This window comes from Halichondria panicea, chromosome 10, assembly GCF_963675165.1.
Source record: "Halichondria panicea chromosome 10, odHalPani1.1, whole genome shotgun sequence".
Classification (NCBI taxonomy): domain Eukaryota; kingdom Metazoa; phylum Porifera; class Demospongiae; order Suberitida; family Halichondriidae; genus Halichondria; species Halichondria panicea.
This window is the reverse complement of record NC_087386.1, coordinates 5,088,138-5,099,618: the sequence shown is the minus strand read 5'-3', so window position 1 is coordinate 5,099,618 and position 11,481 is coordinate 5,088,138. Positions and strand designations below refer to the sequence as shown.

The 11,481-nt window shown below is 39.9% G+C and overlaps 2 protein-coding genes and 2 long non-coding RNA genes across 6 annotated transcripts in view; 1 reads left to right on the top strand and 3 right to left on the bottom strand.

The window, feature by feature from the left end:
• Positions 1-11,481, top strand: part of LOC135342663 (ankyrin repeat and protein kinase domain-containing protein 1-like) — a 49,522-nt gene that overhangs the window by 13,557 nt on the left and 24,484 nt on the right. The gene's annotated exons all lie outside the window — the stretch shown is intronic.
• Positions 94-1,506, bottom strand: LOC135342842 (uncharacterized). Its single transcript, XR_010396967.1, has 3 exons — positions 1,222-1,506; positions 641-768; positions 94-374 (listed from the first exon to the last, which is right to left on the bottom strand). It is a non-coding gene; the product is annotated as an uncharacterized LOC135342842 (long non-coding RNA).
• On the bottom strand, positions 3,728-5,909 carry LOC135343418 (uncharacterized). The gene is made up of 3 exons (XR_010397165.1): positions 5,434-5,909; positions 4,129-4,216; positions 3,728-3,971 (listed from the first exon to the last, which is right to left on the bottom strand). It is a non-coding gene; the product is annotated as an uncharacterized LOC135343418 (long non-coding RNA).
• On the bottom strand, positions 6,039-10,331 carry LOC135343097 (sushi, von Willebrand factor type A, EGF and pentraxin domain-containing protein 1-like). The gene is made up of 7 exons (XM_064540050.1): positions 9,710-10,331; positions 9,437-9,652; positions 9,138-9,380; positions 7,560-7,733; positions 7,137-7,409; positions 6,411-6,977; positions 6,039-6,331 (listed from the first exon to the last, which is right to left on the bottom strand). Exons 1-6 carry the CDS (start codon positions 9,780-9,782, stop codon positions 6,904-6,906), a joined length of 1,053 nt encoding a protein of 350 aa, XP_064396120.1. The 5' UTR covers positions 9,783-10,331; the 3' UTR covers positions 6,039-6,331; positions 6,411-6,903.

The following is an 11,481-nucleotide window of genomic DNA, read 5'->3' as shown; positions in this document are numbered from 1 at the left end:
TTCATCACCAGCTCAACTTCTATATAGCTATAATAATTATATAGGGTATGTTTCCTCGATCACCATCATTAATGCAAATACAAATTTAAAAGATCTCACTGGTTACCATAGATACACAGCCAAACTGACTTCCCTCACTATTCAGTAGAGGGAGCATTGGACTCAAACAAAGATCTACAAACAGACAGCTAGCTTCAACATGTATTAACACACAAGCACCCTCTGTAAAGGAATACTCCATCTCTCACCATAATGAAGAGGTGTCTGATTGTCTGTGTCCTCAATATTAACATCTGCTCCCCTCTTTACAAGTAGTTTCACCATGTTCAGGTTGCCACGGTCACAGGGCCCAGTGAAGACTGAAGACCCATCCCCTGTATCATGAAATGCATCTCTATATATACAACAATCTAGCGTTAATTTGTTTGTAAGTTGGACAATCCAACTATGCATGGTTATAGTTCAAGGAAATTAGACAGCAATTTTCTTACTTCTAGACTACTGTTAACTGATTATAAGGTGTGCCTTATTCATGGTGTTGCACTGAACTACTTGTAAGCAAAGATTGGAATATTGTCTAACAAGATACAAACATTGCGTATAATAATAGACTAGTACTGTATATCTCCAGAGATCTCACATGAGGTCCCAGTTTGGTGTGATCCGATTGGCCTCTTCCAGCACTCTAGTGATGTCATGTCGGAAGTAGGGATCAAACACGACATCATCCTCCAGAATCAGGATTTGATCCAGACCCTCCGTCATCATCTGGGGGGCAAGAGAGGTACAGTAAGACTTGTCTATACTGGTCACCCTTGGACAGACCAACAGTGGCTATTATAGCATTCATCTCGTGCGTTAACATAACAAACACACGATTAACTTTTTGTCGTGACTTTAACATTAAGAGGATTCTACAAAGCAACAATTGGATCGAGTAGAAAACAGTGTTTTTTGTCGCCTTTGAAGACAAGTAGTTAATTTATTATTTTTCAATCACTGTCTCATTATCAGTTAAAGCAGTTCATGAAAGTGTCTAGTTCGCTCAAACAGCTAATGTTTGTGTCCGCACACAGGAGACTTTGGAGCACATTAACCTGGCTGTACTATTATAGAGGGTGACCGCATTAGACAGGTTTCACACAGTTGCAAGTGCCCACAATGCAACAGGTAGCAATATTTTCTGTACACATCAACAAGTGTCCACTAATGCCCTCTCACCTGCTGCCATATCGTGTGGTGACTAAGGAAACAGCCCACCTCTCCAAAGGTCATAGGTCGTTCTCCCCAAGGGGCCTAGCTTCCAGCCAGGTATATAGGTACTTGATGCCCAGACTGTCCAGGTAGCTCTGATTCAACTATCTGTAGTGGCCAGGGATAAAATTAACAAAAGAGGTTCTTTTAAATATGAGTTCCCCACCACATCCTTGTGTATCGATTAGTGTGTATTGTCTCCTCCCCCATCCCTCTGTATTGTACAGCCAGTTATGTCTCCCCTCACACACAGTGAACCTATACTCTACACCCATGCAGTACATCTTTCTGGCCTCTGGCACAATTATGAACACCTACAAAAAATAAATGTTGGCCGGGATTTATTAGTGGTGACTCTCATTCTATTACTTCAACAATCATCAAGAATTAAGGAAAGCAAAGAGAGAGTATTCGATGACCCACAATAGGATATCTTCCCTACTGCACCGAAAGTGTTAGAGGACAAACCGGAGCACAGAAAAGAAGCTGCTCAGATTCAGGCATTCCCTTTTGATGAGCTGACAGACGTACATGAAGTGTGGATACACACTGACTAATTTACCTTTGTAGATTGATACACAATGAAGTTAACAGAGACTCAGTTCGTACATGTACTTGTATGCAATTGAAGTGTTTGGGGAAATACTTATAGACTCTACTCCAGGGCCGTAAGAACCAGGGGGGCTGGGGGGGAAACTGCCCCCCCACTCTGAAAACCTGGGGGGCAGAGCCCCCCTAGTTTTCAGACAGTAAAATGGGGTGGGGCACTCCTCTGCAGAGTCCAGCAGATCACAGTCCTAATATTATATTTAGTGCCTTTTAATCTAACCACATTGGTTAAATGCATGTGCATGGTTTGTTGCAACAACACTGTACAGTAACTAAAGTAAGTTAATCCACATGCAGCTGAAATTTATATGTATAGCTATAGAGTTCGCTATATGGCACAATATTCATTCTTTTTTCTCTTCAGTACCTCAGCCTGCCCATGTTGAAGAAAGTATAGGACCTTCTTCTTATGAAGCTCGATGAATCCCCAGCGTCTATTCTATACTTTATATACACAAGTTTTGCTAACTGACTTTTGAAGCAGTTGCTCGTGACTTTGCTTCCACGTCGAATAAACTATTTTGCTATAGCTCTCACATGCAGATTATTTCATTTATGTATTTTTCTCCTGTTTATATCTCTGAGAACATACAAAATGTAAAAAGTTCGCCTCCAGCGGGGCGGGAGGGGAAATTTCCCCCTCCCGGACCCACCCCATGCGTCGCAAGGAGAGAGTCTAGTCCTTTTTTCTGCCCCCCACCTAAAAAATCTTCTTACGGCCCTGTACTCTACTATATTTATTGTATATGAGCTCCTAAATTGCACTTTGGCATGAATTTTGCGCAGCATGTAAACTTTATTATAATTATAGCTCTAACTATAATTATAATATTCGTTCAGAGCAATGCTGTTACTGGTATCAGACAGTACCCGGTAATAACAGTGACTGTTATGTGTCCGAAGGTAGAACTGCTGCTTTAACATGTATAGTAGAATTATGCTCCACGTGATAGTACCTACAATCCAACAGCAACAGTGAATTGGTACAGAAACATTGAATCTGTGGTCAAGGATATTTCTGATAGGTATGAAAATTTTGTAATGCCCGTCAAAATTTCATTAAATTCTCTTAACAGTCAAATTCTTTCAAAACAATTATCATTCATGCATCAATTCCTCAGAAAGTGGTATTTAACTGGTGTCGAATCTCAGCTGACGAGTTTTGCTTCATCCCATCAGCGTATATGAATATTACTGTCAATACAAATTTGAATGGAAATGGTTGTTCAAGCTTTAGTTATCAACGGAGTCTAGTTTGCGCAGTAGACAATTCTTCATTTTGTCAAGTAACATCAACTCCTCCTTTTGTGAACAATTCCACTCCTACAGTTATGGCCAACATTTTGTTAACTAGTTCACCGATATCAATGTCTCCTCAAATCCCACATCACCGCCCAACTCTTCAGTGTTGGTTGGTTCACTATCATTCATCATTGCTCTGCTAACTGTGACACTACTCATCACTATTGTCATCTTTGCATTGGCCTGGATGAGACGAGATAAGAAGAACCAGTGTGAAACTTGCAGAAGTAAGCCCACGTGGGATAAGACGTTAACATATACATGTTTACTCATGTTTTAATCTATACAACGTCATGCTTACCTATCCACATGCAAGTAAAGCAGCATTAGACGACCATCCAAGTGACTTTGATTGCGTGTAATATAATCATGTATTCGTGTGGGGTTGGGTTAGCGTTAGGCTCTAGCATTATACTATAGACTAGATTCTAGTGCTTTTATGTAGATATTTGTGTATGTATCAATAATCTGTATCTGTATCATAATCTGTTTTGTCCCTATAACATTCATCAAACCACGACTTTAATTATGTACTCTTTTATAGAGGAAATACAGTGTACAAAACTGTGCCGGTGATAATTATTATCTAAGTGAGAAGTTGCTGACAGTATAATAGTGACAAAAATGCTTATAATGTGTCTTTATACGTGATCTATAGTAAAGAGGGAGGGGTGCCTATGTGGGGTGTTAGGCAAGCTACGCGTATGTCCCTGTCCAAGTAAACCACTTACTGTGTAGTCGATCAATCAGCTCGTCACAAAGTTGGATGTGTTAGCAGACTCATAATTATTGTAAGGATCACGACGCTGTGATGGAAATGAGTACTTAATCACCTGTTTTAATTGCCATTACATATTGTGTATACAGTAGTTTGCACAGTGTTAACAACCTGACCTCTCTACTGTACGTATACCTCAAGATATATTCGCAAAAATTTATTCACACTTACACATAGTAACTTACACACTGGAATAGTCGGTGGAGGTCTCCTCCTGCAGTCTCTGTGCGCACATGCAGCTCCAAATGTTCAAGTGGCAGTGATTGGTTATGCCTGTGCATATTGAAACTGAAACAGTGCTATTAATGCATATACCCAGCAAACAGTTGCAAACATTACGTTCTCAGCTAATTGTGTTTTACACGATCATGCAAACTCCTAAGATTGCAATAACAGTTTCTAGCAGTGTATAGCCGTACTATGTACACACGTAAATCATGCCTTGTATGTTGATAAGTTATGCATGTGACTTATTCCATAAGCTGTTTATTTAAACCTGATTGTGTGTGATCATAATCATGTATTCATGCTGCTTGTACTAGACTAGATTCTAGTGCGTTCATGTATATGCATAGACTTCTGTCCATAATGTGTCTGTTGTCATAATCTATTTTCTCCCAAGAGAACATGCATGCATGCACCAAAACCACAAAATCAATTCTAGGTCTATAGTGCTCTAGCCAACCTAGTTAGTTAGTCATTCATTTACTTGCTAGTCTCCCGGAGTTATCATGTTTAACTGCACCTGTATCATCCCCCTTACAAATTGTATCATGGATGAAGAAACAGTTGACTATCTTGTGTGCATTGGATCTCCTTTACTGGGAACTGCTCTTTTGTTCATTTGCATGGTTGCATATTGCTGCTTTGGATGCATATAATTATATGGAAAGAAGAAATAAAAAGAAATGTGAGTTTTCCGTTTCCTTTCTACAAATGCTTATTACATGCAGGTAAAGCAGCTGCTACAATATTAGCAGAACATCCAAGTGATGGTGGACCAGTAGAGGATCCTTACTACTCTCTGCCATCTTCATCTCAAGGAGCAAATCGGACAACTCCAGCCAAGAATGAATCACAATTGTACAAGGCAATTGACATAACAAGAGTGGACTACATTAGTGTGTATAGTGTACCGAATAAACTTAAAAACAAAACTTGATTGCGTGTATGCATATAGACTTCTATTAATTAATGCATGCATCAGTTTTCGTTTTTTCTGTTAATCTGTTTGTCCCAAAAACAGTGAGTTTCTGTTACCTTCACAATACAATAGAGGATCTTCATTGCAGTGTATATCATTACTGTAGGATCGAGATACGGTAGTGAGTGTGTGGTGTACTAGAGGAACTTTATATTGCACTACATATTATACCATGCATGACTGTAATAATTATTATATGACTCCCAACACTTGTACATTAACTAATAAGGGCGTTCCATACACCTCAAACCTATAATTATTGTCATACAAGGCTACACCCTCTCACCTCATAATCTCTTGAACAGGTACTCTCAAACAATAAATCCGTTCTTGTTTGTTTTTCTCTGGCTATAGTAATTGAGCACCTTGTATAGATCCCTTTGTACATGTTACCCCCTTTGGAGACATACTCTGAGCTCTTTCGTACGCGTCCCTTGTAGTTCCATAACACTCTCACTCGTTTGATTTTCATTCAGATGTGAGCATGCACTATATAGACACCCTGTCTTGTCATTGAGGGGGCAGTCACATGTACAAGCAATGGGTTGCAGCAGACAGCAGTGCTGCATGGAAACATTGACATCAAAATAACGTTTGATTAAAACATGCTATCTGAAAGGCCTCACTTAAGCTCTCGCCATTAAGGACTTAGAGCTATAACTTAGTTATGTACCTATTAACAGTAGTATCTGTGGCTGCAGATGAAGCGGCTTACTCAAGTCTGCTCATGTCAACAGAAACACTTTCCAGCATACACCAGAGAAATACATCGAGGCAACTATTCTCCAGCAGCTGGTCTAGTTAGCTAGGATCTACAATAGTGACAGAGTGGAATCGACAGGTGGTGTAAAAAAATTAGTTTTTAAGAGTGCATGGTTGAATGATTTTTAATTTGCCTTCATAATAATTATTATACAAACTATATACATGTATGAGTAAACAATTTGCAATAATTTGTATCACAGTCTGTGTTGTTAAATTATAGTCTCTACTTATTCTCTGACTCTGTATTGAAGTCAGTGGGTGCATAAGCTGCACAGGCTGAGAGCTGGTAGTTTCTTCCTGCAGGAGGAGGGGGGCGGGGCTGGTCCACCACCTCATAAGCAGCCTCCTCCTGTAGTTTGCTCAGCTCCTCGTAATCATGGGACTCGGAGGGGAGCTGACTCATCACCACTGGGGGTGACCTACAGGAATTAAAGACGTACAAGATGACTTCTTCTTCAGCCATACAATAATTATAACACAGACAACGCTAACACTCACTCTGCTGGTTGGCTGCCTGCCTTCTCATCACTCATGTCCTTGGATCCATACCTCAGGTGCCTCAGTAACAACAGCACCACTATTCCTAACATAGCAATGGCTAACACTCCAGCAACCACTCCACCAGCCACAGCTGCACTCGAGGTGGGTGAGGTGGTTGAAGTTGGATTAGCCATCTCTATGCGATTAGTGATGTTCTCAGGGCACTCCGGACTATTGTGGTTAGCAATGACAACCGGACAGCTGTTAGTCACACTGAGGCCTGCACTCTGCACCACAACGATTGGATCATTCTCAATCCACTGTTCTATTATCCTAGCCAGTCTTATAGCAGATACACTCTCTGATCCAGTGAGCAAAGCTCGGTAGGTCACATGACTAGGGGAGTCATCGAAACAAACAATGAATGAATTCGAAATAAGGGAAGAGCTAAATCCACAGGCACACAGGCTTTCAATGCTTTGCGTTATATGGCTGGTGATGTCATCTGTTTTCATATCAGCATCTTCTTCAGTGTATACACTCTGCAGTTTGTTATTCCCTCCAGACGAAGTTGAATGTGTAGGCCTGTAGGAATGTGGAGTGATTGACATATGCAATAGCTAACTATAATTGGGAGATTACATGTACAAGGATTAAAACAACATGGTGTACAGTAGCCTGTTTACATTCTCTGACCATGTGAAATTGAATCAATAGAACACATATAATTATAATGACACTTACTCATGAAATCAATGGTGTACTGAGCAGCTACAGTGTGTTCCCCTTCAAACTTGCTGGAGGGGAGGATGACCTGACAGCTGTACTGACCAACGTCTGACAAGTATAGAATGTTAAAGTTGAGGGTTGCTGTGCTGGTCATGAGTGACCCTCCCTCCCTCGTCCACTGGTAGGAGAGGGTGGGTTGTAGAGAGGCCCCTCCACTCAGGGAACAAGTGAGGGAGAAACTCTGACCAGCCATTGGACGACCGCTGGGGCTGATCGCTACCACTAATTCTGTAAACAGCATAGCATCAACAAAAATATACAATGCATTTCAGTACACATCTGCATGCATGAGTAAACAGACATGGCAGTATGTGGGACCATAACAACATTAAGGATATCATAAGCCAAGCGCAATACTTAGTATTAAATCTTATTCACGATTACAAGCAGGTTCTGATCCACTCCACTGTTCATTAGCCTGACAAGTTCTGGTATGACCTCCAAGCAGTGTGTAGCCAGTGTCACAGCTGTAGGTAGCAGTGCTTTGGAAGATGGTCCCTGTTGTCATGACTCCTCCATTAGTAGGATCACTCAATGAGCCACAATCAACAACTGTTTGCATGGGGAACAATATTAGACCTACATACTGCATATAATTATACAGTAGCTAGGGGAACAGCTATACATTTCAGGCTGTGCTCTAGGACTATATCCTGCATGCATGAACATATTCGAGGGTAAACAGATCAGCATAGAGAAACTTTTATGTCTGATCTTGGGTCCAGCATTAAGGAGCCAGTAGAGTCTAAACTAGCTACTCACTAAACTGCTTTCTCACTAGATTATGAACATGTGATATTGTAGCGAAAAGTCTTAGGTGGACGTATTTTCAAGATACGAAGAGCTTTTTATCTGGTAAAGCTCTCCATCTCGAAACATGTGTGTAATAACAACAGTAAACAAGGCAAAAGAGGGGATGGGCGTATTTTTGCGAGGGTACGGTAGTGTAGTGGTGTATGGTGTTATCTACATCAACAAATCCTTTGATCTATAGCTTTTCCAAACCACCATAGATTTTAAGCTTAATTTGACAACTTACGAGCACTATGAAAGGTACTGTAATGAAGCCAAGAGGTACAGGCACTGACTATAGCTCTACACAGTATATAAATGCAGCATTAATTATAAGAGAAGAAAAGCATGCAATGTACCTACTCATCACCCACGCAACGTGGTTCTGGATCACTCCAAATTAGACGGTCATTTCATGTCATACTTTCAATGCATATCCTAGTCAAAACACCACCATCTGGAACCAAATTTTCTCTGCAATTATAAAAATTATGTTGCAACCGACCCCAAAATTCTTACGCCAGTATATCTCTTTTCAGCCCCCTGTCCAGTTAAGCAATATTATTCACACCGTTTTTGTTGAAATCTGGACATTGTTCTAGAGAAAAAGTTACATATAAGCAGAAATCAAATCGCATATTAATGCCCATGGAGTAGGTAATAGTCACACTGAATTCTGGGAAACGTAACTCTAACAAGGGGCACATAGCAGCTAGGAGCTGTATAGAATAAAAACACTATAAGCTGCTAGAAGTTACATATAAAACTAAGTAGTCAAAAGTACTGTGATGTGGTATATCTGTATTTATAACTTGTACCGTATTTATTTATCAAACACTTTTCAATACACCGGACACTCTGGTGCTTTAATTTACTAAATATCTGGAGAATATCCTTGACATTCCAAGCAACTTACATATAGCTTTATAGCTAGCTAGCAAAAGTTCTGCAGTTAGATAGCTCGTGGATTAAATATACTGTATAGTGCAACTGTTGAAGTTCAGCGGCACACGATATACTATTAAACCTAGACATGCATGCATGGATTCCTGATCCAGACATCTCACGTGCGCTATATTGATATTTTTTTTGCTGTCTGATAAATTATAACATAACACAGTCCATAATTATTAGAGAAGCAACAATGAACAATCACTCACTTACTTATACATGATCGACTTCCAACACTCCATTCAGCACCCGTTAAAACATTTGAAGTAAAGATTCTACGACAAAATTCATTTGCATTGCCAATACTTAAGACAAAGCCTTCGTTACAGGAATACGAAGCTTGGGTACCAACAAGATACCCACCATTGAGATAGTTGGCTTCAGGAGGCTGTAGTTCAGCAGTGAATCTTATAAACCCATCTGTGATACTTAATTCGTTAGGGTCGCAAAGTAGAACTGCATAAATTATAATATTGGATTCATTCATAATGGCTAAGTATAAAGCAACGTACGTCTGCACTCTGGCTCCTCTCCTGACCAGACCAGTTCACCAGCAATTAATTCACAAAATCTAGTACGTCTTCCGATAGTCCCTATGCTTTCACCTTGACAAGGAGAATATTGTGCAGAGGTAAAATCGAATCGCATATTAGGGCCAATGGAGTAGGTAATAGTCACACCAAATTCTGGGAAACGTGACTCTAACAAGGGGCACATTGGTGCAGGAGCTGTAATAGGAAAAAATATGTACAAAGTAAGCTGCTATAGCTGCTTTCAGAACTTACTTTGACACTGGCTATAAGCCGCACAGAGTATCAGGAGAAATGTAGTCAATTGGAGTTGCAGTAATTTACCCATTGCTCCGCAGGAGAGGCACAATGCACAAGTATTTTGTTGAGAGAATCTCAACAAAAAGTAATCTTAATTCACCATGCAGTGCTCTAAGTTTTATAGCATGCAGACAACAGTGACAGGAAACTCTAGTTATAAGAGTTTCCTGTCTGCTCAGTTTCATTTGCCAGATGTCATCAACATTGTAACTCCTTTATGCCTTGTACCATCAGAAAATGGGTATGCTCTCAGAGCAAGTCCAAGCAATCTCAATCTCAAGTTTCAAATGCTACTGTGCAGACCACCAATTAACCCAACAGAATAATAACTGTACTGTGCATGTAGACTATGTATCTATACTGTTATAATTTTATTGTGTATATACGTGTATTGTAATTAAAGGGTGTATAGCTTACTAGCTATTTTGTGCATCCTTTGTGGGTCTGAGAGGATTCACTAAGCAAATTTCCATCATAGACAGTTAAAACACTGAAAACATTTAATCACTGAATGTTCTAACATAACCAACCTACCTCCAGTATACACCATCCACCTCTCAACCAGAGCCATGTGCTAGCTACTTTAACAATATATCTTCGATAACAACTTTTGGTTGATACAAGTCCTTACTATCTCCCTTACAGTGGGTGGTTTCTTACTATCATGCCCACGATTGGCAGGCAACCTTAAAGCATCTGCTTCCAATTGTTACAGTGGTTACCTGGTTACCTAAAAAGCTGTTGTCCTTTCTAGTGAGGTACTGCTTAGCACTGTACAATTATATTGTCTTCTTTTGTTTACTCAGTATCACAGGCTTCCAGAATGTACACACATGCAGTGCTGTAAATTATAATAATTATACATGTATTGTATATATGACACTTCGCTACACCCTAACAGGTTTCCCATAGAGAAAACATTGAACATAATATCCATGCAGGCATCCATCTCATAAAAACTATATCCATACACCCCTAAACCACAGCTAAATCAAAGCTGTTGCTTTTTAACATCTCTTTGATACTATAATTATACTTGTCACGGTTGAACCTGATACAAGTCTCTAGCCTATATATATAATTATACATTATTCCTAGACAACATGCACCTGAAGACTAGCTCTCGGCCACTTATCATACTTGGGTGGATTCTTACCCATAATTGGAAATCCAGCAGCTTATTATGCTTTCCAATTTGCATGGTCTGTCCAAGAAACATTTCCAGCAGAACCAGGTTTGTTACTTGAGATAAAGATGGCAGAGACTGAGTGGTTGTGATCCTCAAATGGTACATGACAACCAATATGAAAATCTTGGCAGCATAGTGTGAAGACAGCTCAGCGACAGAATACACTTGCAAATCATCATCTGGTAGCTGTGAGTATCATGTTCTCAAGGAAGCTGTTTCAAGCGTTATCACCATCCCCATGCAAACCAACTGGAACAGACTCTACCTATCCCTAAACCCAAGCCAGGCACAACTGTTCTAGCTGGCTTATGGTGAATTATAATGATCGAAATCCAAAAGCAGCGTTTAGACCAATCAGTAATTAGAGGGAGCTAGGATCTCGTATTGTGGGTCATCAAACACCCTCTCTTCAGCCTTATATAATAATTTTTATGCTATGCCAATATCTGAATACTGGCACAGTTCATGATCATGATGAACGGATAATTTCATTGTTTCCTTTGATGAGAGATCAAATGTAACGAAGTGTACCAAATGA